The sequence below is a fragment of the Neolamprologus brichardi genome, chromosome 12 (assembly GCF_056152115.1).
Source record: "Neolamprologus brichardi isolate AB-2024 chromosome 12, ASM5615211v1, whole genome shotgun sequence".
NCBI classification, from domain to species: Eukaryota; Metazoa; Chordata; class Actinopteri; order Cichliformes; family Cichlidae; genus Neolamprologus; species Neolamprologus brichardi.
This window is the reverse complement of record NC_142115.1, coordinates 5,436,904-5,460,049: the sequence shown is the minus strand read 5'-3', so window position 1 is coordinate 5,460,049 and position 23,146 is coordinate 5,436,904. Positions and strand designations below refer to the sequence as shown.

Below are 23,146 nucleotides of genomic sequence, written 5' to 3'. Positions count from 1 at the left end.
AGCACTCATTAGCAGCTCCACGAGGGCCATACATAATGTGTGTACATAAAATGTCTCATTAGAAGCCAACAGTGATTTCTTTTCCCCCCTCCACTAATGTGGCGAGTGGCTGGTGAGGAATAACAACAGGCCTAAAATTTCAAATGTCAACATGTGACTTTTAAAAAAATATATATAAGAGGGGAAGAAGAAATAGAAGAAGAGGAGGGGAGATAGCGAGACACAGAGAGAAGATGTTTGCTTTTCTTCTCCTGCAACCCCGTGTAAGCCTCGTTTAATTGCAGGGTGTGTGAGGGGGGTGGGGGTGCTGTGATGGCGGGTGGGTGTGGGGGTAAATATTATCTCTTCAACCATCTCTCCCCTACCATAACCCAACTCACACAGCAGCACACACACACACCCCTCCTATACCACCTAAAAGCTCCAAATCCCTCAGACTGCGAACCAAGCAGTATACACACACGTATAAACAAGGGGAGATTAGATAGGCAGATTCACAACTACACACACACACACACACCTCCCTCCAAACAAATACGTATAAACAGAACAGCCCTCCGTCGCTCTATATTTTCTCTCCGTCTTCTTGTGTCTGTCTAACACGCACACGCGCTCACATGGATGCTTCGCAGAGATGGTTAGGTGCAATGTGAATCTCTGGGTGAACGGCCGGCAGTTTGCGTCTGTGTTTTCCCCTCTCTGTCTATCCTCTGAAGCTACTTTCTGCCCTTTTAAGGCAGTTACTGACTGGCCTCTCTCCCCAGTCTTTCCTGCTTTCTTTCCATTATACCTCCCCTCTCTCTCCCTCTCTTTTCATTTTGTCTCTCCAATCCAATCCATCGTTCCCTCTTTCTGCAGCTGTATCCCCCCCATTTCTCTTCTATCTCCTTCTCAGCACTGTAGCAAGAATCCATCCATATAAGTCATTTAACCCAGTAGCAGGGCCTGAAAATCTCATTTTTTCCTTCCCCTCTCTCACCAAGCGAAGAAATCTCTCAACAGGTATGATAGTCCTGCTTGTTTCCAATGCAACTCATTTTGCGTCAAGAATCTCGCTGCACGTGAGAGCCACACTCAAATCAGAGATGACGTGACGCGATCTGCCTTTCTCCTATGTTTCATGATGAGATTTTTATGATGACTTTTATGACAGAGGCACTCCCGATATGAAAGCGAAGCTGCACGAGAAACCACGGGAGTTGTCTTTCGACACACTTTTTTTCTAAAAAGGAAAAATGCAAAAAAAAGGGTTATTTATTTCTTGGTAGCAGATGTCCCCGTTTCCCCTGTCTGGTGTGTCTTCGCCACAAGTGCATGCCAGCCAAAGTGTGTGCCGGCTAGAGTGCAGCAGCAGAGATCTGTGCTGCTCTGTGCCAGCGCTGGCTTCACTTTGTCACAACGGAGCATTTCACCACAAACTATCAACACCCTGCTGATTGTTTTTTTCCCCCCATCTTCTCTGTCCTTACATTACACCAAAAACGCCAGTGATGAGGTGTTGTAAGGCTAGAGAAAAAAAAAAGAAAAGGAGAATGGGAGTGATAGCGGCTGTGAAAGAAGCTTTTGAAATATCCCCACGCTCCTTCGCCGCTGCCGCTACCGCCGTGCGCACCATTCTCCTCGAGAGCGGCTGAAATCGAAGCTGTTTGTGAAAACGCCATAAGAGCATTTCAGGTTCATACGATGAGCCGCGGCACACAAAGCAAAAGAGGGGAGGGGAGGGATAAAAGGCAAAAAAGAAAGAGCAGGAAGAGAGAGAAAGGGAGCGAGAGATATGGGATGAAAGGTGGGATAGGTGGAACAGAGAGGTGAGAAAATATACTTTTTCACAGCTTTTTTCCCCCCATTTCTCTTTATAGTATTTCCCTAATCCCCAAGAGAGTGAGGCAGCTCTTCTCCCTGGAGGGATTAAAAAAAAAAAAGACTATTTCTTAGCTCGCAACAATTGGCATTGTTCAGTGAAGAAAGCTGGGTTTGGCTGCAGAGGAGAGCTGAGATAAATGGTGCAAATTCAGCTGAGCGCTAGGATTATACTGATGCATTGTTTCACTGAGGGCTGATGTGAGCCTCATCTCAGAAAACCTCCACCTCTGACATAACGGAGAAATCCTCCTGATTGTTGTTATGGAATACATCTGTCCAATTATTGGTTTTGTATCCGATGCCTGACCAGATAAGTCATTTCAGTGACTGATCTATCAATAAATCGGCCTTATTGGCTCGGTCAGAAGACCGCATAAAAATGAAACATTTCTTTTAGAGGATTCAGTCAGTGGATATAATATCAGCGATGTGTAAATGTATCACCTTCTGTGGCTAGGGATGGGTATCGTTTAGGTTTTATCCGATACCAGTACCAAACCGGTACTTTTGAAACGGTGCCGGTGCTTAAAGAATGGAGAACACAAAATTGGTCCAAAAACCTCTCATGTTCAGCTGTTTTTTTGTAAAAAGATAACAATGTTAGCCTTTTCTGCAGCTATATGGTATCACTCTTGGCTGGAAGCAGTGCTTAATCAATGGAAAAAACACAAACTTTGTCCAAAAACCTCTCATGTTTAACTGTTTTTCACTTTTTCTTTGGTCATTTTAGCCTTTTTGGCCAGGGTGAAGGGAGTATCTGCCATCAAAGAAGAAGACAGCCGCATGTAACTACGACGGTGTTTGCTAGTTCACCTCACGTGCATTAATGTAATAACGTGGTTAGCCTACTCAACGTAAATTACACACGAACAACATTAAGCGACTGAGGCAGAGAAGAACGGCTGCTGCTGCATCATCATCCTCATCATTTCTGCTACACTGGCAGGGCTAGGGGCCAGGACTCTCCTCTTCGGGTTTTTGGGGGATGTTGCTAACTCCGGGTCCGATAACAGGCACCACACCCACAGTAGATGTGCTCGGTGTGAGGTCTCGTAGCAAGCTATCAAATACGGCGCATTTCTCGGCTTTTAACAAAATGCTATGTGTCGCCAGGTGTTTCATCAGATTCGAGGTGTTACCTCCTTTGACAGTATCACAGTATCAGCTTAAAGCACTTGTTGCAGGCTGCTGAGTTTGCATCTTTTGCTGTGAAGTACAGCCAGAATTTGACCGCTTCACCTTGGGCATTTTTAATCTGTAGCTCTGCTCTAAGAGAACGTAGTACCTGGGCCTGCCTACTATCCTCGGAAAGGTAAAATGATTGGCTAGAATCCAAAGTGTGTGACATCTCAGGAAAATAAAGCACCGAAATGTGCGCTGCTTTTCGATCTGGTTACTACCGTTTATGTCAGAACTGGTGCCATAATGGCACCAGATACCGGTACCCATCCCTAGTAGTGGCGTGTCTTAACAGGCTGATCTTTGAAGGAATGCAGAAAATTCAAGTTGGAGGAACTTATAGTGCCTGTAGGGCAGGGATATTTATGGTGTCTGTGAGAGCATACTGTCAGCAACTTTGTATAAAAGTGTAGTTGAATCTGAAAAGTCAGGCTGATTTGTCTTAAACCTGAATTCTTTCTAAAAGCAAGCAGGAGGTGATCTGTGACTAGATGTCTGTGACGTCTGTTAGTGTCCTTAGCGTCAGATCCACGCCTTGTTCATCACGTACAGTTTCAAAATACAAAGATGAAAATGGTGAAAACACCCAGGTCGAGGCTTCAGTATTCACAGTATATAGTTTATCAACACTTTCACTTGTGTGTGTGAAGATATCAGGTGAAAAAAAATAACCTATGCTAAAGCTTGATTGTAAAACTGAAAAAAATAAGTAAATAAAAAATCCCAGTACATGTGATTGTTTCCACTTGGAGACACATAAGCTTTAGTACTCTCCCACTGGGCCTACCCATGGGTTCCTCCTTGGTCTGAAGACAATATGTCACTATGTCATCCCAAAATTATAACTTACTCCATCCCTATTACAAACTATCAGCTCTTAATTCACTGATCGCTCACCTTGATTTCGAACAGTCTTGCGTGGGATCGGGTTCCAGTTGAGGCCCAGCGATTTCTCCCATCCGACCAGAAACACCAGGAGGAGGACCTTCGTCCCCCACATACCTCCTATGTGAGCTCCCATTTGGCGCTGAGCGATGGATCGAGGGATCAATCAGTCGATCAGAGCAACTCGAGAGAACGGCCCAGCTCCTGGCAGCGTGCCTGGAGCAAAAAAAAAAAAACCACATCAGCTGGAGGCAGCAATTCACTTCATTTTATTGGCTTAGCTGCTTATCAGAAACAATTTTGTCAGAGCAGTATTTACAACATGTGCATTTTTCAAAAAGACACACAAAAGAGTTCACACACTCAAGCCGCTCCGAGAGATAAATGTCTCACTTTGAAAAGATGCAGAATATATTTGAACACTGTCATCAAAATCCACAATAATGCAAAAGAGGAGTGAGTCATGCAAATCGTTAAAGCCTACAAGGACATAGTTTTAATCGCTGTACGTGCCCCTGTTTGTGCCTGTCTGCCAACATAAACAAACTAAACATTTTAATGACTTTTGGCCAGGAAGGTTAGCAGCAAAGTTTTTTCCTGCCTCTCCCTCGCTCCGAGTGATAATCCAGCTATCGCCACTCAGAAAGCTCAGAAATAGCTTATCGCTAAACTCTTGTCAAGCCAATTCAGCGGCAGTATATTAAGCCGGGGCTGAGTTATCAAAGTTAACTGGTGCTGGCAACGCATCAAACGCCAATGTGGTGGGAAATGAATGTCGAGACAAGGACAATCCAACAGCACTGTGTTGTAAATGAATTGGCTTATACATAATGAACATCGAGTGTGCGGCTAGGACGTAGCATTACAGTCCAATAATGGTGCCTGGTGATTGACTTGTTATGATGCTGCAGGTAGGATTGATACATGAGCTATTTCACATTAACACCACACACTTCAAACTCTCGTTTTGTATGCCTGGAGGGTGTTAAACCCACGGTGATACCAAGTGAATGCGTAAATCGGTCTAGCACCCAATTATTAAATAATACACAAACTCAAGAAGGTAAAGATTAAGAGACAAGCTCTTTTTGACTGATTTGTTGGCTTAGAGGTCAAACAATTAATAAACTTTTGGAAGAAAGAAAATCTCACTACTTGATCTGGTCACACTTATACTTTATTAAAGTTGCGTGATCTTTGTGTGGGTATTTTGCAGAATATGCAGAGTGAATGGAAATTATTAAGAAAAGAAAAAGGCATGTACAGTATATAGAAGAAATAGAAACATTTCTTCTCAGAAAAGGCTGCACATTGTGTCTTCCTGCCACGTCTTAGGCCAAAACCTCCAATAGCTTCAGGTTGGCTGCACCCTGATCTCTGTGGCTCTGCTGAGGTTGAAAACTAGTACATTGATTTTGTTCATGAGGTTGGACACACAATAAGCAGCAGAAGAAGCTGGCAGGAAAAAGAAAACTGACAAAAGGGGAACATGTTTTAAAATTTTCTAAAGCATCAGATACCAATTATGAAGCTGGAAACTGGGTTGCACGACCTCTTTGAAACACACAAAGGTCTCAAGAAAAGCGTACAAAATACTCTCTTCACAGTATTCGTTAACATTTTTTTCTCATGTTTACTATTTCTTCACCTGTTTGCGATTATTTGGGAGACTCTTGGGAACAACTCTAAATGTCATTTTTATGTGCTGGACAGCAGCTGACATATACAGTACTTCCACACACAGACAAATGCGCGCAAACCATCTGTAAGCTTCCCCCTCTGCACCTGCTGCTGCTGTGCATCAGCGAGCGAAATGGTGCCTTTGATGATGCGTGCTTATTGGAGAAGGGATCCAATTGACTTTTAAACAGGTGCAAAATGTCAAACTTTAACCCAGCACAAAGGGAGAAAACACCTTAGTGTGCATAGCACGCAGAGTTTTACTTCTTTGCCCACATCTATTCCCACGTGTGAATAATACATTCCAGTGCTGGCAAACAAATATTTGGTCTATTTAGGGGATTGGCAGGGGAGGTAATTGAGATTTAGAGATCTGTGTGTGTGTTTGTGTGTGCGGTTTGAGTGTGTAAGCTCACGTCTGCCCAGTGTGACAGTTATTGATTACACTTTTTAAAAGTATAAAAAAGAGATACCCCCACACCAGCCTTCTCAATTAACACGCCTTTAATTGAGCGTGCTCAAATGCTAGGTTGGGGTGCGGGCTCTCCGAGCTTTGCCATGGCGGGGCTACCAGCTTTATTGGATCGATGCTGGAGGCTTTGGTGTAGCCAACGCTTGAGTGAGCAGAGAAGAGATTGAGATGGCGGTAGAGAAATGGAGAAAGAAGAAGAAAAAAAAAAATCTCCCTCATCATCCAAGGGTTCCATCTCCAGGCTGAGAGGTAACGAAGTGAAGTAGGCATCCCGAAGGCTGGATTAAGCGAAGAAGCAGCATGTAAATACTACAGAGGGGGAACGAGGAGGAACAGAGCGAGATGATGAAGAGGGATTCAAAGCTGTCTTGTCTGTCTGCAGAAAAGCTTAAAATTTCTGTATACCCTACTCTCTTTTCCCTCCCCCTTTGTCTGTCACGTCTTTTTTTGATCATCTCCTCTTTAATCTTCTCTGCTATTTCAACAACGGAACTGTTTAGCATAGAAAATATTGCCAGTAAGGTAAAACCGTCTCTTAGCTTGTGTAGTGTTTGCAGTAGAAAGCAGAAGTGCACACTGCAATTCACCCTCGAAGGAAGAACTTGTCACATGGTTAAGCTTCCAAGGCAATCAGTGCAAATATGATCACATGATTGTCTGACAAACTAACAACATGGAGTCGTAGCAGTTCAGTGTCCCTAAAAAAGACGAACAAAAAAACAACTCAATATTTTGGAATCTTCAAAAAGAAAATCTAACAGGATGCTGGTTTAGCTCAGTGAGTTGAGCGGGCAACCACGTGGCCTATGACCAAGAGCGGCCGGCCCGGGTTTGAACTCGAGCCACATGCCGATTTCCTGTCTATTCTTCACTAAGTCTATCAAATAAAGCTAAAAAGGTCAAATGTAACTAATTATTTACGTCACATGTGTTCTTTTCTAGTTTTGGAACACGTGACAGCATTAAGTCAAGTCAACACCAGAGAAGTAAAGAGATTTCAATTTTCATATATCAAAATAAACCATCTCATCTTGTATTGTTGTTTTTCAGAGCTGGCCCAGCAAAGAATCTCTGAACTGTATCCCAGCAGTGTTTGCACTCTCTCGGTCCCTGTGTCGGGTAAGCAGCTCGGCTTCGGTGAGTGCAGACATGCAGAGTCCCTGTACAGTTACAAAAATTTGAGCATACATTTACCAATAATTTTTTTGCCTAATTTTTGCATTTATACTATCACAGATTAATTTTCTCAAATTCTCATGGTCAAAACATCTTGCTGGAGAATTTTTTTGTCCAAATTTGTTGTTATTATATTATATTATAGTGAAAAAAAGTCCATTCTAATATTTTTATTCAAATTTAAAAACGGCATCACACAGACTTGGTCATTATTGACTTGTGTATATATATATATATATATATATATATATATATATATATATATATATATATATATAAATATATTAGGGGTGCAACGATACTCCTATCGATATTGAACCATTCGATACGGTGCTTTCGGTTCGGTATGCATATGTATCGAACAATACAAAGTTTTTAATTTATTTTATCAACTTTTCTTCTGACAATGCTGTCTGTGTTGATCGCTCAGTGGATCTGCGTTCAACTACTCCGCCTAGGCTGCACTGTCGAGCGCAGATCCACTGAGCGCAGCACAAGCTAGCAAGACAGAAGCTAAGCTGGTTGCAACATGGCAAATTGAACCTCCCCCACCCTCATTCAGATCTGGCCTTTGGAACTATTTTGGTTTTCATGTGACGTATGACCCTGAAGGTAAGCACGTCATGGACTAAAGTAAAACAGTATGTCGGATGTGCCACGCAATGCTCAATTACATGGGTGCGAACTACTGCGTTAGCGCAGTTAGCTCGTTAACGTGTTGACGAAAGAAGCGTATAGTATAGCTTTTATTTTGGAAAGAGCCATTTCTCTGTAATAAACTCTCTTTTCCAAAGATGAGTGATTTCTCGATCAGACAGATTTTTTTTTATTACTTTGTTGTTTCAGCAACATTAAATTTAAAAACTGTACTTTTGAGTTAAAATATATATTTATAATTTTAATAAATGACAAATTAAAAAAGCATGAACATTTTTTTGTATCGAAGTATCGAACCGAACCGTGAATTTTGTGTATCGTTGCACCCCTAATATATATATATATATATATATATATATATATATATATATAAAATATATATATAATATATTTATATCACCCTTTGTGTGAACTTATAACAGTCACTTTGAAGAACTAGTTTCAAGAGCAGTCAAGTGCAAACATCTTTAAAGTGGAATGTACAATATTAACTGATACTACAATAATACATCTCTAAAAATTGCTCGCAAAAGGTCAGACATGCTTTTGAGAAGTGTGTCTCTGTGTGTGTGGTCATGTTTATTGTGCTAGATGGGTGCTTCAACCTCAGTGTACACCAACACGCGGGGACTTGTTTGATTGTGGGGACTTGGTTCTATGGCAAAGCTTAGCATTATGTTTAGTTTGGGGTTTCGTGTGTGTTTGCTCGAGGCTGTGGGAAGCTTTAGAGACGCCTTATCAAACAAGATATCTGGGACGTTTCATTGGATGTAACTGTTTTATGTAATGAATAGACACCTTGGTCTTTTCTTCCAGTTTACTATAGTCATATGACTATAGTCAAGTCATACTCTATCCCACACATCAATGTATTTGAATGATTTAAGTGCTCTAATAAAAACCATACAGTGCTGACAAAGAAAACCAAAGCATTCTCATAAGTGAGAACAAATTGTAAAATATGCACCTGCAGCAGTGTTGTCTATACAGTATTGATGACGACTGAAGAAACACTGAATATTCCAGGCTAATTTGTGGGGAGCTTTACAAAAGGGGTGGTTGAACGCTGCCTGTTCTGCGCTGTTCTTATTTTTTGTGTCATAGGAAGCAAGATTTAGTCCGACTCATTCCCAATGACCGAATTAACTCACTTGCTCTGCCTCTCTGCACGACCTCTTTAAGGTCCTGTGGTGTCGCATAACTCTGCAGGCGGTATCAAATCATCTTTTAGCTGCTGGTGTTGTTGTTGAGCCTGGTTTAGCTAATGAGCTGAGACACGGCAGCTTAATAATATCAGTCAGCGCTCCACAATGGAGGGCTCATTAAAACACACAGAGAAATAGGCCACATGTTCTGATTAGGTTACAGAGCTCCTGCATGGGTCTGTTTTGTCATCGTGTCTGTATTTTTGTTTCTGTGTGTTTTTCGAGTGTGCTTAGAGGTAAGATGAGCCCCTGTAGGGAGAGCTCATGATACTTCGAAGTGTGTGAACGTCAGCCCTCCTCCGTCCTCTTAGACCGCTTTATCTCTTTTTCCCATTTTCCTCTTCCTGCCCTTCATTTTACCCACCTACCCTTTCCTGGCAGCTTTTTCCTGCCCCAACTGATTGCTAGTCCTTCCAGGCATTGTTTGACTTTTAACCCCAACCTCTGACCTTTTTGCACACTACTTAAAGCCAACATCGCCCACCGCCCTCCACCCAGACACAAGCACACACTTAATGTTATTTAACCCCCACTACCCCACCCATGCGCAAACACAGACAAGTACACACAGGCTCACACAGACAGGATATACTATAGGACAGCCCCCATCCTTCATTCTGCCTTCATTCAAAACTATCACAGAAGCTACCGTCAGCTCCCTTCCTTCCTTCCTTCCTTCCTTCCTGCTTCTCGACTCCAACCCTGTACCCTCCCCTTTGTCTGCACTTTTTATTGCTCCAACAGCATTTAAAAACACACACACAAATGAAAATTCTCACAGCTACATAAAGGCTGTTTCACCAAAATGGAAACAAGCTGGATCAAACGATTTCACACCTCATGGACGAAGGGAGTTAAGACCGACTCAAGGACTTTTATGCTGCGTTCTCTTCACTTTGAAATCATCATAGCAGGAAGCTGGAGCAGTGCTGATGCATTAATGGTCAGATGTGTGGGCTTCTTTTTCTTTTTTTTGTGCCTGCAAAGGCTTATCAACATTCAAAAAGGATGTTTCTTGGTACCAAAACAGTCTTAGTAGGTTGGTCTTTAAAACTTCAAGAGCATGAGAACACCGAAACAATGAAATCCAGTAACGAAACCAACAAAAAACAATACCTTAGAGTTAATTTGGCTATAGCGATGATTACTAGAAATAACAAAATTATACCTGAAATTATTCTGCAAACACATAATTTGCTTTATATCAGGTTTTAAGAATTTCTTTTACAGTTTTATTTCAGTTTTTTTACATAGCGCCAGGTCACACAAACAGTCATCTCAAGATACTTCATAGTAAAGAACCTACAGCATAAGGGACAGATCAGATGATCCCCTGTGAGGAAGTGCTCTGTCACAGTAGGGAGGAAGTGCTTCCTTGATGTGCAGCTTGTATGAATGAATACCAGCAAAAACAATTACATTTCTATAAGTCTCAGCTATTGCTTGTGATTAGAGCTAACCAGCAAACACAAAATAAACACCTTCAGAGCTCTACACGTTTATAGTGCCGCTGTTGACGTGATAGCAAGCTGACAATGACATTAAGTGCTACTTGCATAAACACAATTTTATTGAAAATGGCATCTATGTTATGTTCCATAATGACTGGGAATTATCACTTCCAGTCAATATGGAACATAACATAGACTGCCAGTGTCTTTAAACAGGGGAGTATCAGGCAGTGCACCACACTTGAATATAGAAAAACACAATTTATTGATGCACTGTGCACATTTCCTGCACTCCCTTCTTTATTCTCTTGTAGACTCTGTTTTTCCTGTGTGGTGTTTGCTCTCTCTCTCTCTTCTCTTTCCCTTCAAACCCCCAACTGATCTGATGGAGGTTAAAAGAGAGTTCTTCCTGTTCACTGCGTTTTCTGACTGGTAAACAGCCAATCATTGGAGAGCTCTCTTAACATTTTAGGGCCACTTTGAACTGGTGCTATATCATTTAGCTGAATGTGAGAAAATGCTTGGCAAAAAATTATTTTATGGCAAACAGATTCAAATAATAGACTTTAAACGTTCATTGATGTTGTGGCTCTGTCTATTCAAAGAAGGAATTTCTATTCAACAGCTGACAGATGTTTCCTAAAAGAGGAATAATTTCATTTATGGGTCAGTTCAGCTTCAGCTATGTTCAGATCGAGCTCCCAAAGACATCAAATTAAAATCTTTTTTTCCCCCCAAAATAACTTTTTTTTTTTGGACATGATTTAGTCACATGAGATCACCTTATTTCATTTTTATGATTAAAAAGCATTCTAAAGGGTTCATAATGGTGTTTTAAACTCTGTGAATACAACAGGGAGCCTTAGAGGAAGCTGTGTCATAAATAATTTTTTTTCTGCTAAAACCTTTTGTTTTTTAATGGTCTAAATTAATTTCTTAAAGTAAAGCTTTAGCTAAATGCCTGGAGTTTAAATGTTTAAAAAATTGTGGTGATACATCAAAGGAAAGATTTTAACCCTTTAAGACCTACCATAGAACCAAGTCCGCCAGAGCTTATATTATATTTTTACATGCTGTGGAGCCATTTTTGGGAGCATTTCAAGTTGATATACATCAATACAACCATTATAGCCCAAATTTTAATAATATGCCTGCATTAAGTGCATAGTAACTACATAAATTGCAAAAAAGTGCAATAAACTACAAAAAAATTTAAAATCATTTTTGTTTTTTTAACATATATTTTTAGTTAGAGAAATTTCAGAGGCTTATCCCTCAAAACTGTAAATACAAAAAAGTTGCACAAAATAGTTTCCCACCACAGGAAATTTATTTTGAGTGTCTTCATAGTTTTATTTTTGAAATACACCAATTTTTATACACTGCAGGAAAAACGAAAATAAATATTATAATGCAAATTTGCAAAAAAACCAACAAAAAAGCAGCATATGCATCAAAATAAACTATTTCCAGCAGTGCAATATGAGTTCTAAGCATCCCAGAAATGACACAGAAAGTCATAAAGTCAAACATAACTTTTAAAAACACCAGTATAGGCTCATAAGGCCCTGATGGTAAAAAAAAAACTACATTTCCACAAAATGACGGTTTCGGGCAGGACATGGCGGACATGTGATAGTTCGAGCTGATGGACGTAGGAAGTGTTACAAACAGCTGATCGGATCGGCAAAGCATGTTTCTGGAATATTATGTTTTTGTTGCTGCAAGTGCTTTTTATGCAGTTTTTGCAAAGCTATATGTGGAAGGAAACCGTGACCGAGGACAAGCTGATGGCATAAGATGTAAGTACAACTCCTCCGGTTTCATATGCAAAAAAAATTATTGCGGTGGCTTACGTGGTTGCAGAGCTACCGGGATTTAAAAATAGTTACGCAAAATGGAGCGTGCCCGCTCTGACCGGCTTTAAAGGGTTAAAGTACGGAGCTTAAGTCCTGAGCAAAACGGTTATAAAAACAAAGCAAAAAATAAATATATCATGTTTCAGTAAACCTGCAAAATTGATGACTTGTGGGGATGGAAGTGATGGACTTGTTTGCTATTTTATCTCAGTCCTCTAGAGCCATGTGTGCAACCGGATTTTGGAGGAAGGGGGTGGAAGACCCCACTGCTCTATGGAAGTACAATGAGAAGCTAGATCCAGTCCAGAGAGCTGGACCTAACACATCTGATGCAGTGATTTCACCCAGAGTGTGGCACTAATGGAGTAGACACTGACAGTAAAACACACACACACACATTCCCACTCCATGTGCACTCTCCATCTGAGAGTACACAGACGCAGGTGGTCACATAAAGCAGGTAGAGTGTGTGTGCGTGCGTATGTGTGTATGAGAGCCCTTCTGGTTTGCATATACGCTTTAAAGCAATATCAAGCATGAGCAAGCCTTCATTTAAGTGACAGAATAACTAGCATATCAGTGAATAGGTGTAAACAAATAAGTGTGCTGAGTCTCTTTATGCTGACCAGCTCACAATAAACAGCTGTGTGTTTTCAGTTGTGTGTGTGTGTGTGTGTGTGCCGACAGCCTAGGCAGACTGCTGTTGTCGAGCTGGCACAGATGAAAGATAATCAAATGGGGATTTGATCAGCTCCACATAGAGACTTAATGTGTGTGTGTGTGTGTATCTGAACGGTGATGGTCTTTCTGATACATCCAATACCTCGTGAACGGCTCCTAAACGCTATTTGAGCTCCTTTAAAGCAGCTGTCATCAGTATGTGAGCCACCCATCAGTTTTCATGCACCTGAGAACATGATTTGCCACAATTTTCTCACAATTAATGATTTGCTAAACAGCGTTGGGGCATCAAGCAGTTCAAAAACATCAAGTTAATGTCATTAACTTTCTTTTCACATGGTGATTGGAATTGACTTCCCATTGTAATTACCCCTATTTGAAGCAGAACTGAGCAACGCATTTGACTTTAAATGACCTCTTTCCACTTGATGGAATGAAAAAAACACACAAACACACACAAATCCTGTGAGAACACAGAGTAACATCTTAGCCTCCATCACTGCTCACTTCCCCTAGAGCCCTGCTCTTTCATGTCCCTCCCCTGGGAGATTTTGCCAGCCTTCAAAACTCTATCTTTCCTTTCATCCCTACTGTAGCTCCCCCTCATTGGCACAAACTTGTTCCCCCCCGTTCTGTTTTGCCGCCTTGTCCGTGTCATGGTCGGCTGGTCAGGCGTGGTCGGCTTATAATTCTTTAATCGCCCCTCTGATCTCTTCCATCAGTGCCAGGGGCTCCAGCTGATTACAGATGAAATGGATCTGATTTGGACTCTGACTGCGGGCCAAACACCTGCTCAGACCCGAGGAACTGATAGAAGAGGAGGTCAAGGCGAGATGAAACCAGATGCGCTGACGTGCAGACGCTGACGACAGCGGGACCATCTGTGCCTTTGGTCTGCGACAGCGTATACACGGTTGATGGAAGCAGACTGTGGACAAAAGACTTGGGGATTGAGCGTGGCCATTTAACACCTACAGATTTCTCAGTGCAAGCCGTGACAACACCTGAACCCTGATTCGAGTCGGTCACGTGATGTAACGGTTGCAAATATTTAAAGAAAATTCAAAGGTAAATTGAGCTCAATCATTTTAACATGCTGGTAAAGCTCCCGATCACAAATTAAAGCTGCAAGACTAAATATTTTAGATCAACAATGGATCAAACAGATACATGCATTTGGATGGGATTACCATCCTAATGAACTCATGGAGACCTGTCACAGGAGCTGCAGTTCCCCCCTCAGCTTTGGAGGCATTTTAGCATCTTTTAGCTAATTGTTTTGCTTTCAGGGCTTGCAGATTTAATGTTTTAATTGCGGCTCACCCGTCTTATCAGCTTTGTTGCCATCCAGAGCAGGTAGCAGTGAATGATTTAGCAGCTACGGCTTCAGACATTTCACTGAAGAAGATAGAAAATAAACAACAGCTAGAAGGAAAGTGAATATTGGATATTCATGAAGTGACAGCTACAACTTCAAATGAATGCTAATGCTCCTCCGTGTCTGCAGGATGTTTAAATAGGCAATTGTATGCTAACACAGTAGCTGTATCAAATATATTTTGAGGGGTATCGGACTGAATCTATGAAATCCCTTTGCAGCAATCATTATCTCCCTCAAGGAGATGGCAACCAACCTAAGACAACATCTCAAGTTTAAATTATAGTGGGGAGTTTTCACTGCATATAAATGGCTTTAATCACCGGTACTCCACCCTGTGCCCTTGAGGTCCAGAGCTTTAATCCCGACCAATCACTAAAACAGTTAATTGCATCACTGCGTCAGCTTCTGTGGTAAAATGCATAAAATGAGCAAACCTTGTCAAGATCATAAAATTTAAGAAAAAAAATGTATGTACTTGTATAGCACAGCTGGACTACACTTTAAAAGTGATATATTAATCCGGGTGAATGCAAAGATAAGGAAAAACAATCCAGCTGGGGTTGATAGATGTGCTACAGGAAAACTGATGGCATAGAACAGGGATGGGCAACTCCAGGCCACGCCGGTGTCCTGCGTGTTTTATATATCACCTGGGTCAACACACCTGAATCAAATGATAGTTCATTACCAGGCCTCTGGAGAACTACAAGACATGTTGAGGAGGTCATTTAGCCATTTGAATCAGCTGTGTTGAATCAAGGACACATCTAAAACCTGCCGGACACCGCCACTCGAGGCCTGGAGTTGCCTACCCCTCGCATAGACTGTACATAAAAGACGTGTTGAATGTTACACTAATGGAAGAAGCCCTGGTCTGAAACCTGGTTAGATCAGTTTTGCTGTAGCCATCCGGGCGTGTCACAAAGCGTACACTGTTTTTTCTTCTTTTTCTCGACTCCCACCTGGGCCATTATTTATCAAACGAACATCATGTTGTATTCAATAAACCACTACGTGTTTATTGAGGTCATAGAGTGTGGCAAATGGGACCTTTTCCCATCCAGCTCCAGTGTCACCTGACTTATTCAAGGACTAGAGGAGGCGGGCCCTGCTAGCTAAATGAAGCTAAATCTGCTGGTCCACCCAAATGCTCATGCCAGGCATAAATAAGACTGACAACATTTATTCCATTTACAGAACACCCAGCTGCCCCTCACTGACGCCCTTTCTCAATTCTGGCGGGTCACAGACGTCTCCGAAAACGTCGGAGCTCGTTTGGAAATATATGATATCTTGATAAATCGAGCAGATATTTGAACTTTACACAGCTACATTCTCGCTTGAAAATAACTTAAAAGTTTATTTTATGACCCAGAAAGAGTGATATTTAAAAGCTTTTAGCCCCGGTCGTCCGCCATTGCTGCGTTTGACTTTTGGACGAAATGCATTCTGGGATATTTAGCTGTACCAAGTCCACACAAGTCACCACCGATGCATGCTCGATAAAATGGGCGGAGCGAGAACACATCCGGGACTTTTTCGCGTTTTCGGCTTGATGTGTACTTCGAATTGGAACAGTACTTGGTCTCCGACTGATGACGTATCACGAGTACACGAGAACGCAAGTACGCACAAGTACGCATATTGAGAAAGGCCCAGAGTCTGGTTCTACCAGAGGTTTCTTCCTGTTAAAAGGGAGTTTTTCCTTCCCGCTGTCGCTAAGTGTTGTCTCATAAGGGAGTCATATGACTGTTGAGGTTTTGTCTCTCGATTGTAGGGTCTTTAGGACATTGAAGCGATTGTTGTTCTGATTTGGCACTATATAAATAAAACTGAATTCAACTGAATGTATTAGCACATTTATATAGTCTATTGTTAAGCTGAAGGCTCTTTGCTCCTCCAGCTTTCTGGTCAACCCATCGATTAAGAAAATTATATCAAAAATGGTCAACTAAACATGAACTTGAAATCTAAAACGACAGTTTAAAATTTATCTACCGTTTGCCTCGGTTGTGGGTGTATTGATCTGTTGGCTGTCTGTTTAAGTAGCACTGCGTGCTCTAGCTATTTTCAGTGTGCAACTAGGTCAGTAAGAGATTTATTGTAATCCTTTAACCTGAAACTAGGTTTTTAATTTACATGACATTTAAGAAATGTGATTACCGCAGCAAGTCAACAATAACCAGGTTATTTATGCACGGGCAGACACGCTGTCTGTTTTTCTCTCTCCCAGCCTCTCCATCTAACTCTCTCTCTCTCCTTTTTTTCTCTGGATGACCTTGTGCTGACAGCCCGGCTGTGTTGTTTCTGACAAGCACACATGACTGCAGCGAGGAAACGGTAAAATCCACGTGCACTCTGCCCTGCCGTGACCTGCCTGCCCTGTGTGCAGGCCCAGGGGATGCTGGGATAGTGCAGTCTGACCTGTCATACCAAAGTGTGCGCACACTCGTCCACGATTACTGTTTGGTCACAGGTCAATCCGCCTTGCTCAAGGCGGTGGACTGGTTTGTGAATAGAAGGCTGAAACAAACGTGGACACAAAGAAACAATTTTGTTTTTTTGTATATATCTACGTACTTCTTGAAAGGGAAAGCACACGTGTATTCCAACGCATGAATTCATGTGCCCAATAAACACAGGTGCTGTACGCACATACAAAACAAGAACAGGGATGATTTATCACGTGTCGTTAAGTACTCCCGCAGTTGCGCGCATTCATTTATTTCAGAGTTACCGCTCACATATGTTGCAACCTGCTCCTCACACACCAGCGCACTAATCAAATCACTCAGGCAAATAGGCTCGTTGTTCCCTGCCAGCCAGATTCAGACAAATAAAAAATCTGATAAACTTTCTCTGTTGTATTTCAGAGCTCATTAAAAAGTATTCACCGCTGTATGATTCCGCGCTGTAATCAGCTCTGAATAATAGAAATGGTCGTATTGACGCCTGTGGGCACCCGATGTTCTGTCTCATTTCAGAACAACAACTGCAGGGCATATGAATGCAAACTACACTACGTGCACGACACACACACACACACACTGTCTCCCCTTCTCTCTGGCTGCCACTTGCTGAAATACTCTCAGTGTATTCTAGCTTGGGGGAACCACCTACTATGCTCCTAGGGGGGCTAATTGTCCAGTAGCACTCCTTTGCTTTCCCTCCCACTCTCTCTGTCCTCTCCCTTCTCCTCAGGTCTGTACTTTCGGGAAGAGTTCAGCAGTTCATGCTGAGCCCGGAGCTCTGGATCCCAGTGAGGTGCCATAGGGCATAAAGGTTGCACCTAGCTGGACTCCTATACGGCCGGCCCACACATCTCTGCGGTGGTGGGAAGGTGGGGAGGGTGGACACTGACGGAGAGATAAGTGGAATGACAGACGATATTTGTCTAGGACTGAACGGGTGAGACACGACTGTTGTGTAAACGTTTAGGCTTATGATAAGTTCTCTTTTCTGGGATTTAAATTTGTTTTTCTTTTTTTGTTATTGACATTAAAATTGCCAGCTGCACGTCAAACGCTGACTGTGGTCATTTTTCTGTATAGTTACTTTTTCTAGAATTTATGTCACAAGTCTGAATGCATGGCATACATAGGCATACACAAGACCACAACTGGGTGCGTGTCTACTCTTTATTGAGTTGCCCTAATAAACAAATACATGATTGGAGAATGTCCTAAACAGCAGAGAGAGGGGAAACAAAACATTTGTCATGAGATGTCATCTTTTAGCCTCTTTCTCACCAAAGCCACAAAGCTGCTTCTCTAGAAAAATGGTTATAAATGTCAAAAAGGCTTTTTATAGCACACAGGACAAACATCAGACCTTTTACAGATTTCAGCACCAAAACTGGTCCATAAACATCACAGAGAGGAAAATACACAGTTTACATTCTTTTTAGTTGATGGAGGCATGAAAACACATGACCTTTGTCGAGTTCAATTCAATTCAAATCAGTTCAATTGTATTTTTAGGGCCAAATTACAACAACAGTTGCCTCAAGGGGCCTTATATTATATGGTAAAGACCCTATAATAATAGAGAAAAAAAACCCAACAATCAGACAATTCCCTATGAGCAAGCACTTGGTGACAGTGGGAAGGAAGAACTCCCTTTTAATAGGAAGAAACCTTCAGCAGAACCAGGCTCAGGGAGGGGCGGCCATCTGTCACAGCCAGCTCCAAATGGTGTAAAAACTGTGTAACATTAACACTGGTTCAAGGGTGTATCTCCCATCTTTTCTATATTGTACTTAATTTTTATAAATGCTAATTCTGATATATCAGTAAATAGCTAATATCAGCCAATATATGGTCTGACTGACTGTCAGGACTGATTTAAATGACAATTTAATGACATAATCCAAGTTTTTACAAAACAAAATTAACAGGAGCTTAAAGCTGTTCCTAGAAGTCTTTGTTTTTGTTACATACCTGCCACAACAAATGTCAAAAGCTATCAAACTCTCTGCTAGTTAAAGGTAATGCTAGCATCTAGTGTGTCATACTTTAGTTCTACTTGTCATTCCATTTAAATCGCTGACTGAAAAACAACAAATGTTAAGAGACTCTTTCCCCCGAATCCACAACAATGAAGGTACCCTTGAGAAATGCACTTAACCCAGCTAGAGACACAGTATGTTCAGCGACTGAGAGAAGGGATAATGAAAGGCAGCTTTTGGTACTGGGCAGTTCCCAATGGCTAAACTTAGCAAACTGTGGTTCTACCGGGCAGCTCCCAGGAATGAATGAGCATTACTGTAAAAAATGCAAAGCAGGACATTTTGGAAGAAGCATGTGCACACTCAGCAGAAGCAAAAGCTATCGGATCGGTTAGCGAAATCAACAGTCATCAGCTAAAAATGCACCTGGCAGACATGTAGCGGAGACAGAGATTTATTTATGAGAAGGAAGGATGAGTGAAAGGTGAGAAGAGTGAGAAGAGAGTAGTGGGCCTTGATGGGCTAACCCAGGGTCTATTAGAGCCTGATTGGAACCATTAGGAGAGAAAGGCGATACACAAGTCTCGTGCAGGGCCCCTCCGGCCCAGCTCTGCATTAACCGCAGCCTGCTCTCTACTTTGTTGAACACACGGGCTGATCGATAGCAATGAGGAGGAAGGAGGGGTAGGAGGTGGTGAAGCGAGGAGATGGGAGGAGGGGAGAAACGAGGTCCAGGTTTACGGGAAGATAAGCTGGGATCAATAGAGAGACACGGACTGCTGCGGCGTGGAGAGAGAGGACGGAGGAATGCCAGATGCAGCGGGTTCACACTCGTTCACCTCATCAAACTTGATGAAGGGGAACCTGCGTGCGAGTGTGTGTAAAAGTGTGTGTGACAGGGCATTTGGGCAAGATTCATCTCTCGCCTGTCTGAATATAACCAATGACCGCGTCATATAAACGTCCAAATAACGGGCACGGTGGGGTCGGCGTGATTGTGCGGAGGCTACCAGCATGGCCTCACAGAAGGAAGGTTTGAATTTTAATCCTGCTTATCAGCTGTGGCTGTCTGCATTTGCATGTCCTTCCTGCGTCCGTTAATTGATTCCAAAATCGCTGCAGGTGTAGATGTGCGCTTGAAAGGTTGGACAAGCAGTTACGAAAATAGATGGGTCATAGTTGTGGCTGGCATGAATGAAGGACAAAAGTAAAGTTTGGATAAATAATGAGAAATTTCCTACTAAATTCTGCAGTTGCAGTAATAATAATGGATTGCATTTATATAGCGCTTTTCAAGGCACCCAAAGCGCTTTACAATGCCATTATTCATTCACTCTCACATTCACACACTGGTGGAGGTAAGCTACGGTTGTAGCCACAGCTGCCCTGGGGCAGACTGACAGAAGCGAGGCTGCCACATCGCGCCATCGGCCCCTCTGGCCAAGTGTCTTGCCCAAGGACACAACGACCAGGACAGAGAGCCCGGGGATCGAACCGGCGACCTTCCGGTTACAGATATGCTTCCCAACCCCCTGAGCTACGGTCGCCAAAAAAAGTTTAAATGCAGTTGCATATACACTGCAGTTAAACTCAACACTCTTAAAGAGGCTCTGTATTTTTATTCTTGTACATTTGCAAATTTGTGTTTGCTTTAGACCCTCAGTTATCCTACATCCTTCACCCCTCTGACTGGCTGTCCCTTGCAAACAGAAGGTTTGAATAGCACTTCTAGGCTATCCTCTCTCTCTGACATAAAACAGAGCCAAAAACAGAAAAAAAACTGTCGGAAATCGAATGTTTAGAGCAGTCTGAACTTACCTCACTGTTTAAAATTTTGTCCACATGAGCATCTGCCAGTGTAACAAGACGCATATGACAGAAAACGAGACAAAGCAAAACGGGTCCACTTCAAAGATTGTTCTCATATTAAAAACCAACAGAGCCGTTCAAAAGCCAACACTCTTTAGGCTAGTGCAAAAGCTTTTAATGTGAAGCTTTGTTGTGAAAAGGGTCGAGATAAAAAAGAAAGTAACATAAAAGCAGAAGCAGTTGGAATTAATTAGTAGTTAGCGTTTTACTTTAAGCTGCGTGGGAAAAAGACACATTCGCCTTTATATAATGAGGCCGAACCTCCTCATTATATAAAGTGTATTGTATAATATGATGCATCGCTTTGCAGGTGACGGGCGCCATTCTAAGTCATGCTAAGCACTAGTATTTGATTTTTATTAACAGTGGACAAAGCCAGAATAACCCTTTCCCCATTTCTGTGTATTTCTCCTGTGCTAAGTTAATTGGACAGTGGCTTTATTTAGCTTATTGCTCAAAATGTCAAGCTATTCCTTTAACTATCCACTAATGAATTCCAATGCTTTCTATTTTGTTTTCTTTAGTCCCATTAAGGACCTAAGATTTCCTGCAGATCCTTCTCATTAAAAGCATACCAAGGAAGGATTACACGTCTTTACAGTAAATGCTGGAGGGCTATCAACGTGAAACATTTCTGCAGGAAGTGTTGAGTTGGAAATTGGAAAGGATTGGACAAAACAAGCGAATCAAATGGGGATTTCTGTAAGCAAAGAGAAATGAGTACGACATGACTCTTGCCGTACGGATGGAATTCGTAGGGAGGAAATGTCATTACAGCGAATTTATCGGTGTAACAGTTTAACACAGAAAAGTGCTGAGTCTGCGTTAATTGCAAACAGCATGAGCAGAAAATTAAAGAGGAGGTAGCCGAACGTAGGCCTGTTTTTCGGTAAAGGCCGGCTTTGTTGTATTAAAAAAAAATCAGTTCAGTGTTCATTGAATTTATTGTGGTGTCCTACACGCGGCTCAGGGAGCAGGTTTGTGTTGCGGGTGTTTGCATTTAAGCGCAACACATTTATCTGTGCATACCCGACACCTGTCAGGCTGGCATGATGTGCATAACCTCTGCCTGCACGGTGCATGCATTTTTCTCCTCTTCCTCCTTCTATCGCTTTTTCAATCTCTCTTCTCCCCTCCTCTGCTACCCCCCTGCTCCCCCCAGCTCACTCGGCCTGTGATGGCACGCTGTCAGAGAAAAAGCTATTTATGATCGGCAACCAATATCCTCACAGAGATAAACGCACACTGTGAGAGTGATAGGTAGAAAGAGAGGGAGCACCAGAATTATTAGAGAGAACAAGGGATAAGCGAGACGTGATAGTGCATGAAAGAAACCTGCAGAAGACAAAAAAAAGAGAAAAGAGGAACGTTGCCCTGGGCTGATTAGTCACAGCTCTGTGTTTATGAGTACACATGATCTGGTTGATATCAAGGTATACAAGTGCATATGTGCATGTTTAAACAAGTTCCCTCTTTGGCCAGTGCGTGTCTAAATTCTGGGAAGAGCAAGTTGGGATACAAATTACTTTTTTTATCGGAGGCAATTTACTCGAGTCTGCTGTGCCTCTCACTCGCTCGATCAAGCTGACAACTGATTGTAAATGAGAAAGCCCTTCATCTTACACACATCAGACAAGAGGTGGCCACCCACTGAAACACAAACACACGCACATAGTGACATCCAGCGTTCTATGACAAGGGCACGGGTTTTGCTTTCAGAAGTAAACAGAGCGCAGTGAGGTGGTTACAGAAATAACCCTGGGTTCTATGAGTGGAAGAGCAGCCATCTAATGTTCATACCCTGATTACACTGATGATACTCAACTGCAGCACCATAATATGCAAACGAGCCAAAGAGAACTGCTTAGTTATTTAACATGCTTTAAAACTACAATTAAGAAATATTTTTGCTAGGCTACCAACCGCTACTGTTTTTGTCTTGTATGCTAAGATAAGCTAATCTATTCCTTTATTAATCCATCACTTTATTCTGAACTAAGAGCCAAAAGAGTGGCCTCATTGTGGTCATCTGAGTCCAATTACTTCAATTGTCCTGTTCCCAGTATATTTACGTTATTGTTTACTTACTTTTCCCTAAAGATCTTCCCAGCGGAGCACACAGCTAAATCTTTTGCCCCATGCCGTCTAACACCCCAACAAAACTTCCACTTACCAGATGATCATGGCAGCCCGTTTGTAGCCTGAGAAGTGATACCGAAGCGATCGTATTAGTATGCGATTGTACCGCTACGATTGTTGTGAGCGCTTTAAAACAACTTTACATTTTAAAAATTGAAACACAACAAAGATCTGTGAAGTTTCATCAACTTCTCTCGTCTGA

General features: G+C 42.0%; 1 protein-coding gene across 2 annotated transcripts in view; it reads right to left on the bottom strand.

Moving 5' to 3' along the window:
- The window catches only part of sema4c (sema domain, immunoglobulin domain (Ig), transmembrane domain (TM) and short cytoplasmic domain, (semaphorin) 4C), a 113,011-nt gene that overhangs the window by 47,621 nt on the left and 42,244 nt on the right, over positions 1 to 23,146 (bottom strand). For both annotated transcript variants that reach the window (XM_006797471.2, XM_006797472.2), the window contains one exon: positions 3,940 to 4,143. In XM_006797471.2, coding sequence (XP_006797534.1) covers positions 3,940 to 4,063 — 124 coding nt within the window. In that variant the 5' untranslated portion in view covers positions 4,064 to 4,143. The remainder of the gene's footprint in view (positions 1 to 3,939; positions 4,144 to 23,146) is intronic.